General features: G+C 38.2%; 2 protein-coding genes across 3 annotated transcripts in view; both read left to right on the top strand.

The window, feature by feature from the left end:
• The window catches only part of PIWIL2 (piwi like RNA-mediated gene silencing 2), an 85415-nt gene extending 61489 nt beyond the window's left edge, over positions 1-23926 (top strand). Inside the window, exons 20-22 of one of the 2 annotated variants that reach the window (XM_007167878.2) lie at positions 21804-22057; positions 22508-22615; positions 23770-23926. In XM_007167878.2, the coding sequence (XP_007167940.2) occupies positions 21804-22057; positions 22508-22615; positions 23770-23926 (519 nt within the window). The remainder of the gene's footprint in view (positions 1-21803; positions 22058-22507; positions 22616-23769) is intronic. The other variant, XM_028162997.2, reaches the window with a different exon arrangement.
• Positions 8709-9650, top strand: LOC103010231 (cytochrome b5 type B-like). Its single transcript, XM_057548486.1, has one exon. It carries the CDS (start codon positions 8784-8786, stop codon positions 9222-9224), a length of 441 nt encoding a protein of 146 aa, XP_057404469.1. The 5' UTR covers positions 8709-8783; the 3' UTR covers positions 9225-9650.
• Positions 23927-24859: the final 933 nt, after the last annotated feature.

Genomic DNA, 24859 nt, shown 5'->3' with positions numbered 1-24859 from the left:
TGTCTTTCCATTTAGTTACGTTGTCTTTAATTTCTTTCAGCAATGTTTTGTAGTTTCCATGTTCAAGTGTTTCACCTCCTCAGTTAAATTTATTCTGGGTATTTTATTCTTTTGAAGGCTACTGCGTGTGGAATAGTTCCAATTTCATTTTTAGATTGTTCATTGCTGGTGTATAGAAACATAATTGTTTTGTGTGTTAATCTTTAACCCTGCAACTTTTCTGAACTTAACTAGCTTTAGTAGATTTTTTTCCTCAATTCTTTGGGATTTTTCTATATATAGAATCATGTTATCTGCAAATCGAAATAGTCATACTTCTTTTTTTCCAATTTCGATGCCTTTTATCTATTTGTTCTGCATAGTTGCTCTGACTGGAACTTCCAGTACAATATTTAATAGCAGTGGTAAAAACAGGCATCCTTGTCTTTTTCCTGATCTTAGGGGGATAGTTTTAAGTCTTTCACCATTGAGTATGATGTTAGCTGTGGGTGTTTCATAGACTCACTTTATCATGTTAAGGAAGTTTCTTTCTGTTCCTAATTGGCTGAGTGTTTTTATAGTGAAAGTGTGTTGGATTTTTATCAAATGCTTTTTCTGCATATTAGTTTATAACAGTCTCATTCATATTAATACCAAATTGATTTCAGTAGTACACAAAAAATTTGTTCCTTTCTGGTCCTATGGTGTCCCTCTTTCTCTGTGCTAATTTTATTTTATTTTATTTTAATTAATTAATTAATTTTTGGCTGCGTTGGGTCTTTGTTGCTGTGCATGGGCTTTGTCTAGTTGCAGTGAGCGGGGGCTACTCTTTGTTGCAGTGGCGGGCTTCTCATTGCAGTGGCTTCTCTTGTTGCGGAGCATGGGCTCTAGGCACGTGGGCTTTAGTAGTTGTGGCGCAAGGGCTTAGTTGCTCCGTGGCATGTGGTATATTCCCAGACCAGGGCTTGAACCCGTGTCTCCTGCATTGGCAGGTGGATTATTAACCACTGTGCCACCAGGGAAGTCCTGTGCTAATTTTATATTAGGGTTTCCAGAGAGACAGATCAGTACGTGTGTGTGTGTGTGTGTGTGTGTGTGTGTGTGTGTGTGTGTGTGTGTGTGTGTGTGTGTGTGTGTATTTTGAGGAATTGGCTCATGTGATTTATGGAGGCTGGCAAGTCCAAAATCTGCAGGGTAGGCCAGCAGGTTGGAGACCCAGGGAAGGGCTGATGTTGTAGATCAAGTTTGAGTTTATCCTAATTGGTATGTTTTAGTCTTCTTGAATGTGTCAGTTAACTTTTGAATCAAATTTGGGAATTTTTGGTCCACTATTTTTTCAAACACTCTTTTGCCCCTTTCTCTCTCTCCTCTGCTACTGAGACTCCAATTATTCGTATATTGTTATGCTTGATGGTGTCTCACAGGTCTCAGAGGCTGCATTCATTTTTCTTCCTTTTTTTCTTTCTGTTTCTCACACTGGATAATCTTGATTGATTTATCTTTTAGTTCGCTGATTATTCCTTCTGCCTGATCAAATCTGCTCTTAAGCCCCTCTGGTGAATTTTTCATTTCACTTATACTTTGATTCCAAAATTTTTGTTTGGTTCTTTCTTACAATTTCTATCTTTATTGGTAGTCTTTACTTCGTGAGATTTTCCTTAAGGTCTTTAGATGTAGTTTTCTTTAGATCTTTGAACATTATTTAAAAATGGTTGGGGGCTTCTCTGGTGGTGCAGTGGTTAAGAATCCGCCTGCCTATGCAGGAGACACAGGTTCGAGCCCTGGTCCGGGAAGATCCCACATGCCGCGGAGCAGCTAAGCCCGTGCGCCACAACTACTGAGCCTGTGCTCTAGAGCCCACGAGCCACAACTACTGAGCCCACGTACCACAACTGCTGAAGCCTGTGCACCTAGAGCCCATGCTCTGCAAAAAGAGAAGCCACCGCGGTGAGAAGCCCGTGCACTGCAATGAAGAGTAGCCCCTGCTCGCAGCAACTAGAGAAAAGCGTGCATGCAGCAACGAAGACCCAATGCAGCCAAAAATAAATATAAATAAGTAAATAATTTAAAAAATAAATAAAATAAAATAAAAATGGTTGGTTTAAAGTCCTTGTCTAATATAACCAATGTCCGGGCTTCTCCCCATGCAGTTTCTATTAACTACTTTTTTTTCATGTGAATGGGCTGTAGTTTACTATTTCTTGGCATGTTTCATAATTTTTTATTGAAAGCTAGACATATTTATTTTTAATTAAAAGTTTTTTTTAAAGCTACATTTCTTTCTTTTTAAAAATATTTATTTATTTATGTGGCTGCCTCAGGTCTTAGTTGTGGCATGCGGGATCTTCATTGCAGCATGCAGGACCTTTCATTGCGGCATCAGGATTGTTCATTGTGGCACGCAGCCTTCTCTCTAGTTGTGGCACATGGGCTCCAGAGCACGTGGGCTCAGTTGCCCTGTGGCATGTGGGATCTTAGTTCCTCGACCAGGGATCCAACCTGCATCCCCTGCATTGGAAGGAGGATTCTTAACCCTGGACCACTAGGGAAGTCCCTAGACATTCTTAATATAATGTTGGCAACTCTGCAAATCAAATCTCCACCCCCAGGGCTTGTTGTTGTTGCTCTTTGATGACTTCCCTGGCCTGATTCTGTAATCTTTGTAATCTAAACTGTGTGTAGCCACTGAAATCTCCCCTTAGTTTAGCTTAGTGATCAGCTTATGATAGGACAAAGATTTCTTCAAATGCCTTGAATGTTCTGCACCCTCCAGTGATTGCTAGATTATTTTCACAGTTACCATGGTAGTGAGGCTGCAGGTGTCACAGCTACTGCAGAGAAAGGGGAATATGAATAGTGCAAGTTAAAGCACCACAAAGGTCAAGATTCAGCCAATTTTATTGAATAAATGCTGTTCAGATTGTTTTAAGCCTCTGGTTAGTTTCCACAGTTCCAAAAAAGTTGATTTTGACCATTTGTGCAGTGTGCTTGTTGCTTTTATGGTTGAACAGATTTTTGGAGGTCCTTACTTTCTCATTCAAGAAATATTTCTTGCAGAGTGCTTTTGACAGTCTGCTTTTGTCAAGTGCAAGTGCTTGTCTAGGTGGACAGTGATTAGAGTTTAGAACCCACTAAGGATAGATTGCACTAGAAAACCTCCATCATTTTGTTTTAGGGCCCCAAAGGGCTATATTCTAGGAATAAGGGTGATTGAAAGCAAACTACAGCTCATCTTTGAATTATTTTAAATTTTTGAATCAGATATGATGATCTAGCATGCTAGTGTTTCCAAGTTTCTCATAGTGCAAATACTCCAGACACCTGGAAGAAACAAACTTGAGTCTTCTCTGTATGAACAATATTCCAGGCGCCATGTAATTTCTATTAACAATACTGTAAATACAGGCATACCTCAGAGATATTGGGGGTCCAGTTCCAGACTACCACAGTAAAGCTAGTACTGCGCTAAAGTGAGTCACAAATTTTTTAGTTTCCCAGGGCATATAAATGTTGGGTTTATGCTATACTATAGTCTATTAAGTGTGCAATGAATAAATGTGCATGTCTTAATTAAAAAATAATGTGTTGGAAAAATGGCACTGATAGACTTGTTCAACACAGGGTGACACAAAACTTTAATTTGTAAAAAAAAATGCAGTATCTGCGAAGTGCAATAAAGTGAAGCACAATAAAATGAGGTACGTCTGTGCTATGTTTGGCAATTTTTAAAAAGGATTATATGTATATTATACACACATGTATGCACATATGTGTATATATTTTTGAATACATGTATATATATGTATATACATATGTACATATACACACATGAGTATATATACATATATATATATATATATATATATATATATATATATATAGCTACTTGAATTTAATTGAGAAGTTAATGAAGCAAAGAAGAATAAGTAGGTGAAGATACAAAATGACAGAAACCCAGAGAGATGATGAGAGCTGCATTTGGGTTCTTCTTCTTTAGGGACATATGCTAATTCTGGAAGAGGCAGCTGAAACATTGAAAAGCTGTGGAGCACTTTTGAAGTCTTTAGGGATCAAAAGCTGGAGGCCAGGGCCCCCAAGTCAGTGGTAGTCGTGAGTCTTCTCCCCACTATTTGGGCTGTGAATCTGAAGAGCTGCAAACTAGGAGTAAAGAAGAGCTATAGGTAGATCAACTCTGAATGATACTAGTCCTTGCATATGGATTCAGGTGAACTCTGACTGCTAGTTTTACTGCCCACTTGCCAAAAGCAAATAAAAACCCTCTGAAGGAAGATAACATTATCCTGGGTATCAGATTTTTCTGCAATATCTAGCAATCAATAAATAACAACCAAGAACACAAGAGAGAAAATGAAGGGACTGAAAAACTAAGAAAGTCAACAGATAATTGATCCAGATACACAGAGGATTCAGATAGATGAATAGTCAGACACATTTTAAAATAGCTACACTTAAGTTCAGAGAAATGGAAGACAACATTAAGAATTTTAGCAAAGAATTGGAAACTGTGGGGAAAAATTGAAATTTCTAGAACTAAAAATTATGATAACCAAAATTAAACACTTAGTGAATGGGTGTATTAGGTTGCTAGGGCTGCCGGAACAACGGCTTAAACAATACAAATTTATTTCCTCACAGATCTGTGGGATGGGAAGTCCAAGATCAAGATGCTGTGCTGGCAGGGTTGGATTCTCCTGAGGCCTCTCTCCTTGTCTTATAGATGGCTGTCTTCTCTCTGTGTCACATGGTCTTTACTCCATGTGTGTCTATGTCCCAGTCTCCTCTTCTTAGAAAGACACCAGTCATATTTGATTAGGGCCCACCCCAGTGACCTTATTTAAACTGAATAACCTCTCTAAATATCTGTTTCCAAATACAGTCACATTTTGGGTATGGCAGGTTAGGACTTCAACACAAATTTTGGAGAAACACAGCTCTGTGCATAACAGTGGGCAACAATAGTTTAGACTTAATTGAGGAAATTTCAAGAGACAATTGAAAGATAGGTAAGAAGAAAATAATCAAACTGCACTGAGATACGGAGGGTTAGAAAATATAACAAGGCAACAGACATGGGAGTTATGGAGTTAAAATATATTATACACATAAGTGGTCCAGAAGGAGGTTAGAGAGAGCAGAGGGCAGAAAAACAATGGTAAAGTATATTCCAAAAGTGTTAGAAGACATTAAGTCACAGATATGAGAAATCCAGCAAATCCCAAGCAAGATATAGAAAGAAAAGTACACTTAGGCACATTATAATAAAACTGTTGAAAGTAAAGACAAATATATATATACATATTAAGGCAAGTCAAAGGAAAATAAAAGAGGTTACCTTCAAGGAGCAACAAATTGACTAATAGTGAACTAGTCAAAAGAAACAATTTAAGCCACAAGATAATAATAGCTACAAAATGCTGAAAAAAACTACCAACATAGAATCCAATATCCACTAAAAGTAACTTCTAATAAGGTGAAAAAAGACATTTTGTGGCAAATAAAAAATTGAGAATGCTTGTCACCGGCAGATTTGCACTGAAGGAAAATACAGAAGAGCATTTTTCACCTACAAGGAAAATTATCCCAGAAAACACTTAGAAATGGTTAAAGGAATAAATACAGGAATAAAAGTGCCAAGTATGGGGATAAATTTAAATGAATACCTACCATCTAAAATAATACTATAATGTTTTTGAGTGGATATATATTCATTTGTGTGTATAAATTTCAAATTGATGACAATAATAGCACATATATCTGGAAGAAGTAAATGAAGTTCCAATGCCTTTAGTTTCTTGAATTGTTGAGGAAAAGGTGAAAGTACTAATTTATATTACACTTTGATACACTAAAGAGCTATGTTGTAATTTCTAGGGTAGCCACTAAAAGAATAAAAAAAGAGTTATGTAACAATCACGATGAGAGAAGAGAAAATAACAAAAAATTTTTTAAGGAAGAAAGGAAAAGAATGTAGAGCAGGTGAAACAAATAGCAAGCAATACTTGGACCTTGGAAATGTTATGCTAAGTGAAAGAAGCCAGTCATAAAAGACCACATTTTATATGATTCCATTCATAAGAAATGTTCAGAACAGGGAAGTTTACAGAAACAGAAAGTAGGTCAGTGGTTGCTTAGGGCTAAGTTGGGGAGAGAATAGGAGGTGGGTAGAGTGGTGGTAGTTTAGGAGTGTGGGGCTTCTTGTTGAGGTGATGAAAATGTTCTAAAATCGATTGTGGTGATGGTTGTACATATCTGTGGATATACTAAAAAACATTGAATTTTACACTTTAAATTGATGAATTATATGGTGTGTGGATTATGTCTGAATAAATAAATTTTTTTTTAAATTTAAAGAATCATATAGAAATTCTGGACTTCTAAAATGTAATAAATGAAAATTTCAGTAGAGGGGCCTAACATCAGATTGGATTAAGCAGAAGAAATAACTAGCAAATTTGAAGATAGGTCAGTTGAGATTATTCAGTGTGAAGAAAAGAAAGAAAAAAATAAGGAAAATTAACAGAGGCTCAGAGATCTGTGGGACACCATCAGCCATAGCAGTATAAACATAATGTGATTCCCAGAAGGGGAGTAGTGAGAGAGAACTGGGAACAAAGGACATTGGAAGGAATAATAGCCAAAAATTTCCAAATTTAATGAAGAAAGTACTCAATTCATCCAAGAAGCCTAACGAACACTAAGTAGGAAAAACTCAAAGATACCCATACCTAGACACAACCAAGTAAGACTGCTAAAAGACAAAGAGGGCATCTTGAAAGCACCAAGAGAAAGCTGCTCATTATGTTCAAGGCATCTTCAGTAAGATTAAGAGCTGACTTCTCATCAGAAATCATGGAGGCCAGAAGGCAATGGGATGACATATTCCAAATGCTGGAAGAAAAAGAAAGTTGAATAAGAATTGTATATCCAGAAAAGCTGCTGTTCAGAAATAAAGGAGAAACCTTGACAGTAATATTATGCTCAGTGAAAGAAGCTAGACATAAAAAGCCACATATATATATTATTCCATTTCTATGAAATATCCAGAATAGGAAAATTTGTAGAGACAGAAAAGAGATTACTGGTTTCCAAGCATTGAGGATGCTGGCAGGAATAGGGAGTAACTGCTAATGGGTATAGGGTTCTTTTTGGGGTGTTGAAAATATTATGGAATTAGGTAGTGTTGATAGGTATATAACTTTGTGAGTATACTAAAACCACTGAATTATACTCTTTGAAAGGGTGAATTTTATGTGATTTACATCTCATTTTTTTTTTAATGGCGAAAGTAAGACTCTCAGATAAACAAAAACTAGGGGAATTTGTCACTAGCAGACCTGTCCTACGAGAAATACTTAAGGGAGTCCTTCAGGTAGAAATGAAATGACAGTAGACAGTAATTTGTATCCACAGGAAGAAGTACCACCAGGAAAGGTAACTATAGAGGTAAACATAAAGAGAGCAAAAATATATTTTTGTTTGTAATTTTTCTTCTAGCCTGTGTCTTAAGAGACAAGTGCATAAAGTGGTAATTATAAATCTAAGTGGATGTGCATACAATGTATAAAGATATAATTTGTATGACAATAAAGGCACAAAGGAGAGGGGAGGGAATGCAGCCATAATAGGAGCAAAATTTTTGAATAATACCAAAATTAATTTTGTATTGGGACTTCCGTGGTGGTCCAGTGGTAAAGAATTTGCCTTACAATGCAGGGGACGCAGGTTCTATCCCTGGTCAGGGAACTAAGATCCTACATGCCGCAGGGCAGCTAAGCCCACTTGCCACAACTACTGAGCTCACACGCACCTCAACTAGAGCCCATATGCTGCAAACTACAGACCCCACGTGCTCTGGAACCCACGTGCCACAGCTGCAGAGCCCACGTGCCCTGGAGCCTGTGTGCCACAACTAGAGAAGAGAAAACCTGCACGCCACAAGTAGAGAGAAGTCCGTGTACCACAACGAAGAGCCCGCGCACTGGTGCAATGACAGATCCCACATCTAAGACCCAACAGAGCCAAAAATAAATTAAATAAATAAATAAAATATAAATCATCATTTTAAAAAAATAAATATATTTATTTTTGGCTGCATGTGGGGGGCTTTCTCTAGTTGTGGCGAGTGGGGGCTACTCTTCATTGTGGTGCATGGGCTTCTCACTGTGGTGGCTTCTCTTGTTGCGGAGCACGGGCTCTAGGTGCGCGGGCTTCAGTAGCTGTGGCACACAGGCTCAGTAGTTGTGGCTCATGGGCTCTAGAGCGCAGGCTCAGTAGTTTTGGCGCACAGGCTTAGTTGCTCTGTGGCATTTGGGATCTTCCCGGACCAGGGCTCAAACCTGTGTCCCCTGCATTGGCAGGCGGATTCTTAACCACTGTGCCACCAGTGGTTTAAATCTTTAAAAGAATCTTTAAATCTTTTAAATCTTTAAAAACAATTTTGTATTAACTGACCAAATGAGATTGTTATAAGTTAATATGTTAACTGTAATCCCCAGGTGAAACACTTAAGAAAATAACTCTGAAAAATAAAAGAAAAGGAACGGCAAGGGAATTAATATGGTAACTAGAAAATGTCTATTTAATACAAATTAAGGCAGTTGAGGAAGAATAGAGGGACAAAAAAGATATAAGGCATGTGGAAAACAAATAGTAAAATGGCAGATGTAAATCTTACAGTATCAGTAATTACATTAAATGTAAATGGAGAACTAAGCGCGAGGTCTACCTGCAGGAAGTTGGCAGCGGCAACCGGGATAGCGGTGGAGAAGAGGTACCTCAGGCCCATGGCGACTGTGGAAGCAAGTGGCAGCGATGGGAAAGGGCGAGGGGTCGAGACCTCCGTCACGTATTACCGATTGGAGGAGGTGGCGAAACGCAACTCCCTGAAGGAGATTTGGCTGGTGATCCACGGGCGAGTCTACGATGTCACCGGCTTCCTTAACGAGCATCCTGGCAGAGAAGAGGTTCTGCTGGAACAAGCTGGTGGAGATGCAACTGAAAGTTTTGAAGATGTAGGCCACTCCTCTGATGCCAGAGAAATGCTCAAACAGTACTATATTGGTGATGTGCATCCGAATGACCTTGAACGCAGAAGTGATGGCAAGGACCCTCCGAAAAATAATACGTGCAAAAGCTACTGGTCGTATTGGATCTTCCCCATCGTAGGTGCTCTTCTCTTAGGTTTTCTGTATCGTTACTACATGGCGGAGAGCAAGTCCTCCTGAGGAGACCTTGTTGAAATCTGGAAAGCACATCCACTTGGGAGTGAGAACTAGACACTTGTTTGGAGGCTGCAGCGGTGCCCTCTTCTCGAATCCTGCCAATTGTATTCTTCTCCCTCGGACCCCAGACTGTTGGCCAGACATCCGCCTCAGCCCTGGGGCCAGTGTCCAAGTCATTTCTCAGAGCCTTATTCTCAAAACACCTGCTCGTTGTGTCCTTGCCTTTGTTTCCTCTCTTTACTCTTTTCCACGAGCACCTTTATGTTTCAAAACTTTCTTTTATAATTATAGTCTAAGTGTCCTAGTGACATTGCCCTTTGGTAAAATTGCCTGCTTTCCAGTACTTTGAATGCACATTAGACATACTTAATAGGGCATCACACTCTGGTTTTGAAGCTTTTCTTTTTCCCTTTTTCTTTTAAGTAAATATTATTTTAAAAAAAATGTAAATGGACTAAACACCAAAGGTAGAGATTAGCAATTTGGATTAAGTGAAAATATGAAGATGTGCTTTCTCCAAGAGACATATTTTAGTTTCAAAGACACAGGAGGTTGAAAGTAAAAGAATGGAACAAGATAAACCAAAAGAGAGCTGGAGTAGCTATACTAATAACAGGCAAAACAGACTTTAAGATAACAATTGTTACTAAAGACAAGAAAGGACATTTCCTAATGGCAAAAGGATCAATCCATGAGGAAGTCATAAAATATAAACATATATGAAACTAACAACATACATCCAAAAATATATGAAACAAAAACTAACGTAAGTGAAAGAAATAGACAATTCTACAGTAATAGATGGAGATTTCAAAACTTCATTTTCAGTAATGGATAGAACAGTTAGAAATAAGATCAACAAGGAAATAAAATACTTGAACAACTCTGTGATCCAACTCAGCCTAACAGACATCTACAGAACACACAACAACAGAACACACATTCTTCTCAAATGTGTGTGGCACATTCTCCATGATAGAACATATGTCAGGTTATAAAACGAGACTCAGTCCATCTTAAAGGTTTAAAATCATGCAAAATGTGTTCTGAAACTACAATAGAATGAAATTAGAATTTAATAGTGAGACATTTGGGAAAGTCACAACTATATGGAAATTAAACAATACTCCCAAGTAACCAAGAGGTCAAAGAAGAAATCAAAAGGGAAATTAGAAAACGCGTTGAGATGAATGAAAATAAAAACAAAACATACCAAAACTTGTGGATGTATGTAAAGAAGTGCTTAGAAGGAAAATTTATAGCTGTAAACACCTATAATAAAAAGGAAGAAAAATCTCCAAACAGCCCAAGTTCCACCTTAAGAAACTAGAAAAAGAAGAGCAAACTAAACTCAAAGCAAGAAAGAAGGAATTGATAGAGATTATAGCATAGAGAAATGAAATGGAAAATTGAAAAACAACAGAGAAAATCAATAAACCAAAAATTGATTATTTGAAAAGATCAACAGAATTGATAAGCCTTTAGCTAGACCACCCATGAAAAAGAGAAGATCAGATACTAAAATCTGGAATGAAAAAGACATCACTACTGACCTTACAGAAATAAAAAAAGGATTTTGAGAAAATACTATGAACGGCTGTATGCCAAGAAATTAGATAACCTAAGTGAAATGGACAAACTCCAAGAAAGGCACAAACTATCAAAACTTTTTAGTTATACAGAATATTTAAAGAATTAATACTCTTTCACAAACTCTTCCAAAAAATAGGAAAGGAGGGAACACTTCCCAGTTCATACCATAAGGCCAATATTACCTTGATACTAAAGCTAAACAAAAATATCACAAGAAAACTGCAGAAGACATCCAGACTGGAAAGGAAGAAGTTAAACTATGTCTGTTTCTATTTGACATTATCTTACATATAGAAAACCCTAAAGAATACACACACACTATTGTAGCTAGTAAAAGAGTTCAGCAAGGTTGAGGATACAAGACTGCTGTACAATAATCAACTATTTCTTTATCTAGCAATGATCAATCCAGAAATGAAATTAAAATAATTCCATTTATAACAGCATAAAAGAGAACTGTGGGGCTTCCCTGGTGGCGCAGTGGTTGAGAGTCTGCCTGCCAATGCAGGGGACACGGGTTCAAGCCCTGGTCTGGGAGGATCCCACATGCCATGGAGCAACTGGGCCCGTGAGTCACAATTACTGAGCTTGCGCGTCTGGAGCCTGTGCTCTGCAACAAGAGAGGCCGCGATAGTGAGAGGCCCGCGCACCGCGATGAAGAGTGGCCCCCGCTTGCCACAACTAGAGAAAGCCCTCGCACAGAAACGAAGACCCAACACAGCCATAAATAAAAAAAATAAAATTAATTAAAAAAGAATAAATGTCGTTAGGAGGAAAAAGCTAATCAATAGTGGCTAACATTTTTTAAAAAAAAAAGAGAACTGTGTAGGAAAATGTTTAACAAAAGAAGTGCAAAAAATACACTGAACACTGCAGAACATTGTTGAAAGAATTGAAGAAGACCTAAACAAAAGGAAAGACAACCCATATTCAAGACTTAATATTGTTAAGATGGTAGTACTCCTTAAATTAATCTACAGATTCAAGGAAATACATATCAAAAGTCTAACATTCTTTTTTTGTAGGAATGGACAAATTGATTTTCAAATTCATATGGAAATGTAAAAAATTCCAGAATAGGCAAAACAATTTTGAAAAAGAAGAAAATTGAAGGACTCATACTTTCTGAATTCAAAACTTACTACAAAGCTAGAATAAACAAGACAGTCTGGTACTGAAATGGAAAGAGATGTAGAAATCAGTTGAGAGTCCAGAAGTAAACCTGTGTGCTTATGGTAAACTGATTTCTGCAAGGGTGACATTCAACGGTAAGAAAGCATAGTCTTTTCAGGAAATGGTGCAGGGAGTACTGGATATCCACATGCAAAAGAATGAAGTTGGATCCTTGCCTCACACAATATATAAAAAATAACTCCAAATGGATCAAAGACCTAAATGTAGGAACTAAAACTATAAAACTCTAGATGATGGCATAGGTTTATATCTTTGTGACCATTTAACAGACAACAGTTTATTAGATATGATACTGAAAGCAAAAAGCAAGTAAAGAAAAACATAAATCAGACTTCATCAAATTTAAAATATTTTGTGCTTCAAAGTGCAAGAAAGTGAAAAGACAACCCATGGAATGGGACAGAATCATTCATCTGATATATCTAGTACAGGTATAGTTTCCAGAATATACAACTGAAAAACAAAGAGACAAATAACCCAGCATAAAAACAGGCAAACATTTGAGTAGACATTTCTCCAAAGAGCATATACAAATAGATGAGAAGCACATGAAGAGAGGTTAAATCATTAGTCATTAGGGAAGTGGAAATCAAAATCACAATGAGGTACCACTTCACATGAAAACCAGATAAAGGCATTACAATAAAGGAAGCTACAGATCAATATTTCTCATGATTATAGATGCAAAGATCTTCAACAAAATATTAGTAAAGCAAATCTAACAATGCATAAAAAGAATTATACACCGTTAACTGTTCTGAGTTGAATACTGCCTCTCCAAATTCATGTCCACCTGGATCCTGTGAATGTGACGTCATCTGGAAATAGGGTCTTTGCAGATTCAGTCAGGTTAAGATGAGGTTAGACTGGATTAGGGTGGGCCGTAAGCCAATGACGTATTCTTATAAGAAGAGGGAAGTTTGGTCAGAGTCATAGAAGGTCATGTGAAGGAGCAGAGACACAGACACACAGGAGAAGGCACTGGAAAGGTGGAAGCAGAGATTGGAGTGATGTATCTACAAACCAAGAAACACTAAGGATTGCCAGAAACCACCAGAAGCTAGAATAGGCAAGGAAGTATTCTTTCCTAGGGCCTTTGGAGGAAGCATGTGGACCTGCTGATACCACAGTTCTGGACTTCTGCCCTCCAGAACTGTGAGAGAATATATTTCTGTTGTTCTAAGCAACCCAGTTTGTGGTTGTTACAGCAACCCTTAAAAAGGATACAACTACCAAGTGGTTTGTATTCCAGTTATACAGGGCTGGTTCAGCATTTGAAAATCAATCAGTGTGGTCTGTCACATCAATAGGCTAAAGAAGAAAAATCCTATCATGTCAATAGATGCAGAAAAAGCATTTGACAAAAGTCAACTCCCATTCGTGACTAAAAAAAAAACAAGCAAACAAAAAACAACAACAAACCTCCCAGCAGACTAGGAGTATAGGGGGAACTTCATAAACTTAATACAGAACATCTACAAAAATCCTGCAGCTAACCTTGTACTTAATTGTGAGAAACTAGATACTTTTCCCCTAAGATCAAGAACAAGACAGTTATTTCTTCTCTCATCACTCCTATTCAGCATCATACTGGAAGTCCTAGCTAATGCAAAAAGACAAAAGGAAGTAAAAGTTATACAGTCGAAAAGGAGGAAAAAAAACTTTGCGGGTAGCATGATGTCTATGTATACATCTCAAGAAATCAACAATAAAAAAACTCTGCTGGAATTACAAGGTTGCAGGATACAAAATTAAATTGCTGAAAAAACCCACAAAATCAATTCCTTTTCTGTATATCAGCAATGAACAATTGGAATTTGAAATTAAAAACAATACCATTTGTATTAGCACCAAAAAATGAAACATTAGATTTAAGTCTAACAAAGTTTATATAAGATTTACATGAAGAAAACTCTGAAACTCTAATGAAAAATATCAAATATCTAAATAAATGGAGAGATATCCCATGTTCATTGATAGGAGGACTCAATATTGTTAAGATGTCAGTTCTTCCCAATTTGATCTATCGATTCACCGTAGCCCTAGTCAAAATCCCAGCAAGTTACTTTGCAGATATTTACAAACATTGTAAAGTTTAAATAGAAAGGTAAAAGACAGGGTAGCCAACACAGTACCTAAGAAGAACCAAATCAGAGGACTTCTGTTACTCAAAGAGTTACTATGAAGCTACAGTAATATAGGTGGTGTGGTATTGACAAAAAGAAAAATAGACATGTCAAGGAAACAGAATTGAGAGCCCAGAAGTAGACCTATACAAATAGATTCCAGTGATCTTTGATAAAAGATCATGGGCCACTTCACTGGAAAAGGAGAATCTTTTCAACAAATGGTGCTGAAACAGCTGCCCATCCACATGCAAACAAACAAAACAGAAACGAAAACTATACCCAGACCATATACCTTTCACAAAAATTAACTCAAAATTATCACAAACTTATCTTTAAAATGCAAAAGTGTAAAAGGTATAGAAGATAACATAGAAAATCTTGGTGACCTTGGGTTTGGTGATGACTTTTTGATACCAAAGCACTATCCATGAAAGAAAGAACTGATAAACAGGACTTAATTTAAAAAAAAAACTTCTGTGAAACTTCTGTGAGAGACACTAAGAGAATGAAAATAAGCTACAGACTGGGAGAAAATATTTGCAAAACACGTATCTGATAAAATACTGTTATCTAAAATATACAAAGAACTCTTAAAATCTCAATAAGAAAACAACCTAATTAAAAGATGGGCAAAAGACTTGAACAGACTTCTCACCAAAGAAGATATACAGATGGCAAATAAGCATATGAAAAGATACTCAATATAACATTAGGGAATGGCAAATTAAAACAACAAGATACCACTACACATCTATTAGAATGGCCAAAATCTAAAACACTGACAACACCAAATGCTAGTGAGGATGTGGAGCAATGGGAACTCTCATCATTGCCTGAGGGAATGTGAAATGGTACAGCCACTTTGGAAGGCAGTTTGGTAGTTTCTTACAAAACTAAACATACTCTTACCATACAATTCAGCAATCACACTCCTTAGTATTTACCCAAATGAGTTGAAAACATATGTCCATACAAAAACCTGCACAAAGATTTTTATAGCAGCTTTATTTATAATTGCCCAAACTGGAAGCAACGAAGATGTTCTTCAGTAGGTGAATGGACAGATAATCTGTGGTACATCCAGACAATTAAATACTCAGCAGTAAACAGAAATGAGCTATCGAGCCATGGGAAGATACGGAGGAATCTTAAATGCATGTAACTAAGTGGAAAAAGCCAATCTGAAAAGGCTACATACTATATGATTCCAACTATAGGACATTCTGGAAAAGACACAAAACTATGGACACAGTAAAAAGATCAGTGATTGCCAGAGGTTTGGGAGGGTGAGGAAGGGAAGTATAAATAGGGAGCACAGGGGGTTTTTAGGGCTGTAAAATTACTATAATGGTAGATAAATGACATGCATTTCTTAAAGCCTATAGAATATACAAGAGAGTGAATGCTAATATAAACTGTGGACTTTAGTTAAGAATATATCAATATTTATCAGTTGTAACAAATGCACCACCCTAATGTAATATGGTAACAATAGGAGAAACTATGTGTATGGTTGGTGGGGAAGGTGTATATGGGAACTCTGTACTATGGCCTCAAGTTTTTTGTAAACTTAAAACTAGTCTGAAAAATAAAGTCTCTATTTAAAAGCATGCACACACAATGAGATACCACCTCACACACACTAGGATGGCTAAAATAAAAAAGATAATAAGAGTGTTGTCAAGGATGTGGAGAAATTGGAACCCTCATACATTGCTGGTGGGATTGTAAATTGGTAGAGCTTCTTTGAAAAACAGTTTGGTATTTCGTCAGGATGTTAAACATAGAGTTACCATATGACCCAGCAATTCTACTCCTAGGTATAATAAACCAAGAGAATTGAAAACATATGTCCACACAGAACTTGTATATGAATGTTCGTAGCAGTATTATTCATAATAGCCAAAACTGGAAATAACCCATACGATCGATGAATGGACAAATGTGATATAGCCTGTAATGTAATGTCATTTGGCAACATAAGGGAATGAAGGACTGATACAACATGGGTGAACTGTGAAAACATTATGCTCAGTGAAATAGTCACAAAAGACCACATATTACATGATTCTGTTTGTCCAAAATAGGCTTATCCAAAGAAACAAAGTATGTTAGTGTGTTCCAGGAGTTGGGGTTGGGGGGCGATGGGAAATGACTGCTAATGGGTATGAGATTACCTTTTGGGGTGATGTATGTGTTCTAAAATTAGATAGCGGTGATGGTTGCAAAATTCGATAAATGTAAAACTTTTGACTTTTATACCTTAAGAGAGTGTCTTTTATGGTATAGCAAATTATAGCTCAATAAAGCTGTGATTTAAAAAAAAGCACCACTCCCAAACATCCGTCTAGCTTACCTACCCTTGTGGAATCAGCAAAATCAACACATGCTGCCGGGGAAAAACAGGTTCAAAAGGCTGGCTTATTTCTCTGGGCCCCCATCCTTCCTCTGATGCTGCCTTTAGGTAGATGTTTTTATATTTTGTCCAGCTTTTCCAGTTGTCCTCAGTGGCAGGGTTTCTTAGAAATCCTGGTCCACCACCTGAAGCCTTGCTGGCGAGCTTAATCTCATCTGTGGTTTTATTTAATATCTGTATTTAGATTTATATTTCTAGTCCAGCAGTTCTCAAATTTTTTGGTCTAAGGAAATCTTTACCTTCTTAAAGGTAAAGTTTTTTGTTTGTATAGGTATACATCAATAATTACCGTATTAGAAGTTAAAACAGAACTTTTTAATGTTTTTTAATATACTTTAAAATAATAAACTCAATATAGTTAATAACATAAATAACATTTTATTTTATTTTTTATTTTTTGTTGTAATTTATTTATTTATTTATTATTTTATGGCTGCGTTGGGTCTTCAGTGCTGTGCACGGGCTTTCTCTAGTTGCGGCGAGTGGGGGCTACTCTTCGTTGTGGTGCGTGGGCTTCTCGTTGCGGTGTGCGGGCTTCTTATTGCAGTGGCTTCTCTTGTTGCAGAGCATGGGCTCTAGGCGCACGGGCTTCAGTTGTTGTGGCACGTGAGCTCAGTAGTTGTGGCTCACGGGCTCTAGAGCGCAGGCTCAGTAGTTGTGGCGCACTGGCTTAGTTGCTCCGCGGCATGTGGGATCTTCCCGGACCATGGCTCGAACCCATGTTCTCTGCATTGGCAGGCGGGTTCTTAACCACTGTGCCACCAGGGAAGTCCCATAAATAACATTTTAAATTAAAGATTACTTTCAAAATGTTTGGTGATGTTTTACATTTTGGCGAATGGCTTTAATGTTTGGGTTAGTAAAAGGCAAGTGAATATCCTACATTTAACTTATTGCAGTGTCAAACATCATTTACTTTCTGGAAAATTCTACTGGATATTTATGAGCTAATTAGAGTGAAAATGGCAAGTAATATAGTAGTAGTATCGTGAAATTAGTTTTGACTCTGTGGACTCCCTAAAACATCTAAGGGGAAGCACTGGAGCCCAGAGCACACATTGAGAATCACTCTCTGGCCCATACCCTTCATCTGAGCTCCTAGACCACATCTTCAGCTGCCTGCATGGCCCCTCTAGTACTTGGATGTCTCATGGGCCACTGAAACCTAACTTGTGAGTCTGAGTGCCAGTGTTGCCTTCCACTCATGTGTGAAAATCAAAACCAAGCTACGTTCTTGACACTTGCCTTAGCTTTAGCTCTCATGATTAGTAATCACTTAATGTTGAGTTCATCTGTTATTTGGCCTGAGCGTTGAGAAGATTAAACTCAGCTGTAGTTAATTCAGCCCCTTTTGCTTCTCCTGTGGCTCTGGCTCTGGCTCTGGCTCTGACTTCATATTGCTGGACTGGTCTGACTAGTGTTCGACCCTGGAGACAGAAGGGAGTGGGCCACGGTATTGCCTTTGGAATCAGAAGTTTCAGGCAGCCAGTTTACAATGTGTGAGAGTATAGGTTCTTTCTGCTTTTCAGTTCCACCTTCACTTCCCTTTTCTTGGCACAATTGGGAGGATCTTATGGTGGAGAGTTATCTTGAGCAAATGATTATTTGGGGACTCTTCCAGACTTCAGCCTTCCCTTTCTGCACCTGCCATTTCTAGTAGCTTGCCTGGCCTCTTCCCTCTTTTTTTCCCCCAATTTTTTTAATTGAGTAAAATACACGTAACATAAAATTTACCATCTTAACCATTTTTAAGTATAACATTTCAGTGATATTAAATACATTCAAAATGTTGGGCAGTCATCATCATCATCCATCTCCATAACTCTTTTTTTTATCTTGTAAAACTGAAACTCTGTCCCCTTAAAACAGTAATTCCCCATGCTCCCCTCCCCCTAGCCCGTTGCCACCACCCTTCTACTTCCTGTCTCTGATTTTGACTACCCTGAGTATCTCATACACGTGGAATCATACTGTATTTGTCTTTTTGTGACTGGTTTATTTCACTTAGCATAATGTCTTCAGAGTTCACCCATGTTGTAGTATTCAATACACTGCAGTGCTACCTGGAATCCTTTACCCTTCTTGCTGACTGAATTGTCTGCTAGTTCTTTCACTGAGGCATAATATTCACTTTTTCCTCTAGAGAACAAATGTCTTATACTTCTCTGTTCCCATAGCATTTTATTTATATTCTTTGTTATGTTATTTGTAATGTATTGAGAGTATTTACTTTGTGTCTGTCTCCCCAGTGTTAATTTGAGTTCCACTAATATTTGGAAGGTATCAAGATAATTTTTAAATTTTCTGAGACTAGCACAGTGGCTCATATCTAGTGGGCATTAAGTGTTTGTTCAGTGAATGAATGGAATCACACATAAAAGAACATCTCAAACTTCCAGCAGATACTTATTTTCTACTTGACCCTCACCGTTGTATTCAGTGCTAAGGATAACAAGCCAACAAGCACAGTCCTGCTTTCATTAATTTATTGTTTCATGTATTTACCCTAGTACTGAAGTGATTTAATAATGTATATTTAATGTTTATGTTTCAGTATTGTGATTTGTCTCATATTTTGACCCCCCTACATCATAGTCTTATCATTTATGAAATGAGAATGGACTAGATGACCTAGAAAAGTTACCATTGTTGACTGTTACTATTAGATTTGAAAGCTCCTTAATAACAGGAATCATGCCTTTCACTTCTACTGGAATCTTACATAGGGCCAAGTATAATGTCTCACACTCAGTAGTTGGTTAACAGATTTTAAAGAAAGAGGTAATATCAGTGAATACTTCAGACGAATTTGATTCTATTTCTCACTCCATTGATCTTGTTAGATCCCTTCCCTGTGCTTCAGAATATCTGTATTTCCTTGATCTAGTTTGTTCTCAACTTTTGTGTGTAGCTTAAAAAAATTATATACATATATATACACACTTTATCCCTCTTAACCCTGAGAAAAAGAAAAGTAAGGTGGTCATTTATATCCATTTTTCAAGTGAGGAAACTGAGTCTTCAAGAGCATAGCTGAGGAGCAGCACATTCAGACTCAGTCCCAGGTCTCCTGACCCCAGATCCAGTGTAATTCTTCTCTGTTTCCTCATCTGTGAAATCAGGTTTTCTTCCAGATCCAAGTGCCATTGTTACCCACCCTTTTACACAACGTATCAGTTAGGGGTCTTTGGGAAGTCACAGAAATGTGCTAACTTTAGCAAAATGGGGATTAATTGGTAGGATCATGGAGAGTCTCAGAGGATTCGTGGGAAGGTTGAGCGTCAAGCTGGGAAATAGATAGGGTTCCAGAAGCAGGGATCCTGAAGAAGCACCACCACAAAGGGAAAATCTCCAGGTGTTTCTTACTCTCTGTCAAAGAGTCAGAGTGAGGGAGGAGTGTTCTGCTGGGGCAGTTTTGTTCCCCCAATGGGCATCCTGGAGACATTTTTGGTTATAACTGAGAGAGATTGCTACTGGTATCTAGTGGGTAGAGGCCAGGAATGCTGCTAAACATCCTCTAGTGTCAGCCCGCAATAAAAAGAATCCACTGGCCCTACATGTCAGTAGTGTTGAGGTTGAGAAGCCCTGGATTAGGGGAAGGTACCTTGATTAATAATCACACGAATTCCAATGTATCCTGTTGGAGGCAGGAGGACACTTAAAATGCTCTTACCAAAAAGAGGTGGAATAGATGCTAGACAGCCAAAAACAACATAAAAACAAAAAAGTACAACTGGGGGAATAATTCCAATCTTGGAATGTGAAGATGAATCACATGTTTGTAAATACAGTACTTGTGGGGGCTCAGAAAAAAGGGACATTTATAAAATATTTGAATTTTAAACTTAAACTCCAAAAAGATGCTAGGTGATTATTTATTATTAAAAAGGGTTCTTTGAAATGAAACTTAAATTTTCATGTAGAGTAACCTATAAAGAATATGTAGTATAAGCCTATCTAATTCAATAAGTTAGGGTTTTGAGGGGAATTGTGAACAAAAACCTAGGATGAACCAAAATCAGAATCAAACTGTCACTAACTGAATTAAACCAAAGCACTTTATTTATTTATGTATTTCTTTGGCCATACCACATGGCATGTGGGATCTTAGTTCACCAACCAGGGATCGAACCCGTGCCCCCTGCAGTGGAAGCATGGAGTCCTAACCACTGGACCGCCAGGGAAGTCCCTAAACCAAAGCACTTTAAAGAAAACTTCTAGTTTAAAATGAAACAGCTTATTTTTTAAAATTATTGAAGTCATATACAACTAGAACATAATTATATTCTCTAAATGGGGAAAAAATTATTTTTCAAAACTGATTCAAGGGGTTTCCCTGGTGGCGCAGTGGTTGAGAATCTGCCTGCCAATGCAGGGGACATGGGTTCGAGCCCTGGTCTGGGAAGATCCCACATGCCGCGGAGCGACTGGGCCCGTGAGCCACAATTACTGAGCCTGCGTGTCTGGAGCCTGTGCTCCGCAACAAGAGAGGCCGCGATAGTGAGAGGCCCGCGCACCGTGATGACGAGTGGCCCCCACTTGCCGCAACTAGAGAAAGCCCTCACACAGAAACGAAGACCCAGCACAGCCATAAATAAATAAATAAATAATTTTTAAAAACCCAAAAAACAAAAAAACAAAAAACTGATTCAAGCCAGCATTTAATTTGATTTGGATCCACGGACAATTTACCAGGACTGCTATTTACTTAGTTATATTAAGAATGTTTCACACTATACCTGATGGTAGGATAATATTTAGTAAAGGATCCCCTTTCATTTGTCAGCAACTTTGGATGTTGCTAATACACAGAAACGTGAGGATGGTGGATCTGTGGGATGTGCAGTTATATGTTAGAATTTCTGCAGCAGTTCACCTTGTTTTTTGCCTAGACAGTAGTTAGTGTTAAATCCAAGTAGTAGGAAGATTGATTCAGCCCATAATTTTCCTTCCTTTTAACTTTTTTTCACACCATTTCAGTATAAGCCATATATATATGACTCAGAGCTTGCTTATTTGGTTTCATATTTTATAACACCTTTGGTGTACCAGACCTGTTTTACTGCCCTGAGGAAGTCTAGAAATGACTAGAAGCTGCTTCTCCCTGCCCTTCCAACATGATGGCTTTGGGCCCAGCTGTCAAAGGGACCTACTGCCGTGTCTCCAGGTTGTTTGTTGAGTGAGCGTTTCTCTGCCTGTGGTCATTAGCCCCAGGGCCACACAGTTCACCTCAGCACGGTGTTGTTTCAGGTGAACCACTGTCTCCCAGAGAAGATTGTGGTGTACCGTGATGGAGTGTCTGATGGCCAACTAAAGACAATTGCCAGCTATGAGATTCCTCAGCTACAGAAGTGTTTTGAAGCTTTTGAGAATTATCATCCCAAGATGGTGGTATTTGTAGTTCAGAAGAAAATCAGCACCAATGTGTACCGGTCTTCTACCGAGCACTTTGTGACTCCCTCCCCCGGGACTGTGGTAGATCATACAATAACAAGCTGTGAGTGGTAAGTGGGCGAGACACAGTTATTTCAACAAGAATAGGTTGGAGAAGTTATCTGTTCCCTGGGTATTGGAATGGGGAGGTTGCCTAGAGAGATGTGGAATGGAATCAGAGACTTTACTGTTAAAAAGTAAAATTTTAAAAACTATTTAAAAACACACAAACCAACAATGAAGCTTTTACCTCTTAAGTATAAAATATTGAACATACAGTCTTTTCCTAAGACTATGCATGCTTAACCGTCTGCACACAGATGTCATTTCTACCACCATTCTTAAATAGCCTGTTGAGTCAGGAGACCTGAATTCTCAGCCTAGTTTGGTCCTTGTATGTCCTTGATCCAGTCATTTGATCTCTCTGAGCCTTAGGTGAAGGAGCTAGAATGATCTCCAAGATCTTTTCCAGCTCTGGCCAAATCCAACTCTACCATTACTTTGTACTTTTTCCTCTCTAGGGTGGACTTCTACCTTCTTGCCCATCATGTACGACAGGGTTGTGGCATTCCTACCCATTATGTTTGTGTTCTCAACACTGCACACCTGAGCCCTGATCATATGCAGAGGTGAGCTGACCACTAACCTCCTCCTCACTTGTGAGTTTTGTTTCGTTGTGTGTATTTTTTTTTTTTTTCAGTGAATGTCTGGCTCATTGCAATCCTCAAACATGTGGTTATCTTTGTTGTATTGGCATAATCAGTGACTTGTACATTCAGTGATAGCATTTGAGCAAGTTTTATCAGCAAGCAATATTTTCAGTTATAAGGTTTCAAAAATCACATAAGATGGATTTAAACTTGCTGAATGTGAAGATTGAACCTCAAGTCACTGTAGCTTTAGTAATTGCTTATTGTATTAGTTTAGATGCTAGCACTGCATGTGCTGTGCATATTCTGATTTTATTAAAATAAAAAGTTGAACTGCAAAAAACAAACAAACAAAAAAAAAACTGGCCAATAATTCTGGCCAGTGAGCTAAGGCTAAGACCTGGAATTTTAAAACCACTGAATTAAACAAACTGGATCACTGGTTTTTGGCTTAATAATTTTCTGATTCTCTTTGGAAGCATTTTGAATTTATCTTTTGAAGTTGGATTTCCTAATACTCATTTTCTCTTATATAATCAGAAAAGACAAATACTGCCCACTGCCAGGAATATTTACCCCTTGAGTTTCTTCTTGTCTTTCATGATAATGGTATCTTTTTGAGGTGCGACTGATAATCCTTGTTGTACAGTAAAATTACTTGGAGACCTTTCAAAAAATACACCCAGGCTTCACGAACTCCAAGCATTCTGAGGCATTCGCATTTTTAAAAACTGCTTCTAATGATCATGACACACAGCCAGGTTTGAGATGCATTGCTCTTGTGCTCAGATTATATAAATACTTTGCTGGGGTACTTACCTTTCTGCAGCTTTTTCTTGAGGCAAAAAAAAAAAAACCCAAAAACAAAAACATGTTCTCCTTGCTGTTTTCCTTGTTTTGATACAAAAAGAGAAGCACCTAAAGTGGGAATTTCCCCATGCCCTCTTGACTTACAAATAGTGGAAATAGATACAATTCCACTTAAAAATAATGATTCCCAAAAGTTGCATCATATATTCCTCAGTCCCCCAGTTTGCTGGTAAGTATGCTGTGTCACACACCCAGAAGTACATAATGTGCTCCAAATTGAAGATGGAAAGTGAAAAGGATCATGTTTTCTTCTTGGCCTACAGGTTGACTTTCAAACTGTGCCACATGTACTGGAATTGGCCTGGTACCATTAGAGTTCCAGCTCCTTGCAAGTATGCCCACAAGCTAGCTTTCCTGTCAGGACAAATCTTGCATCATGAACCAGCCATCCAGCTGTGTGAGAACCTGTTCTTCCTGTGACTGGACAATCAGGACATGGGCTGGTCAGAGCAATCAGACTTCTGAACTCAGCTGTGAACTCAGCTGTGCAGGATTAACAGTGACTGAAAGGGGTTTTGTGTTGGTGTTTTCCCTTTCACCAACCCAGTAGAATAAGATATCTTTTTTTCCTTTTCTCTTTTAAACCTGATATCACCAAGAAGCAGGTTCCACCCTAAGGATCAGCTAGAAATTGTCTCGTTGCCTTTGTAGAGCACATGGGGGTAGTCTGCTACTGCGTAGATGGGGACCCTTTAGGAGCCTCCAAAGCCAACTTGAGCTGTAGAAACCAGCAGAAGTAGCGATTGCACTTACAAACTCTGTTTACTAATAAATAGTTCCCATTTCTGGTGCCAGAGGTGATAATGAATGAAGTCTTTGCAAGTTTCTTAAAGTAGAGAGCTACTTTATTTGGGCAACTGGGAAAGGTAAGAAGGCAAGGTTTTTCAAGATATGCCTATTGCTGGAAAATGTGAAAGGCATGTAGTAAAACCAGCTGGTGGGATAGTCAGGTCCTTGCTTACCTAATCTTCTCTAGGGATTGAGTTGATGACACGTGACTTGAGCTGGCTTTGAAAGAGGTGTTTAGCTATTCCTTGGCCTCCTAAGAGAGGCCAAATGCAGTTTTTTCTGTATATTTCAGTTGCTTTATAGCGTGCCATGTTGATTTCTTCCTACCTCCCTCCCCGCCGCATATACACACACACAGGCACAAAGACAGCTTTGCTCCGGTTACTGATCTTTAGTAAGTTTCAGTTTTTTAAAAATTAAGCATCAGAACCTGTGAAATTCAGCAGCTTGGAAGGTTCATAATGGGGCATGAGCTTTTCTTGACCCTTTCTCCCCAGTGTGTCACCTTCTTTTCTGTTGATATGTTTGCAAATTGAATCACTCATTTCCCTTGCTCAATACCCT

Source organism: Balaenoptera acutorostrata, chromosome 6 (genome assembly GCF_949987535.1).
Source record: "Balaenoptera acutorostrata chromosome 6, mBalAcu1.1, whole genome shotgun sequence".
NCBI classification, from domain to species: Eukaryota; Metazoa; Chordata; class Mammalia; order Artiodactyla; family Balaenopteridae; genus Balaenoptera; species Balaenoptera acutorostrata.
The sequence above is the reverse complement of the archived record's forward strand: the minus strand, read 5'-3'. Positions and strand labels throughout refer to the sequence as shown.

Bases quoted from the DNA above. Each gene is read 5' to 3' on its own strand.
- LOC103010231 (XM_057548486.1), top strand. From the start codon at position 8,784: ATGGCGACTGTGGAAGCAAGTGGCAGCGATGGGAAAGGGCGAGGGGTC.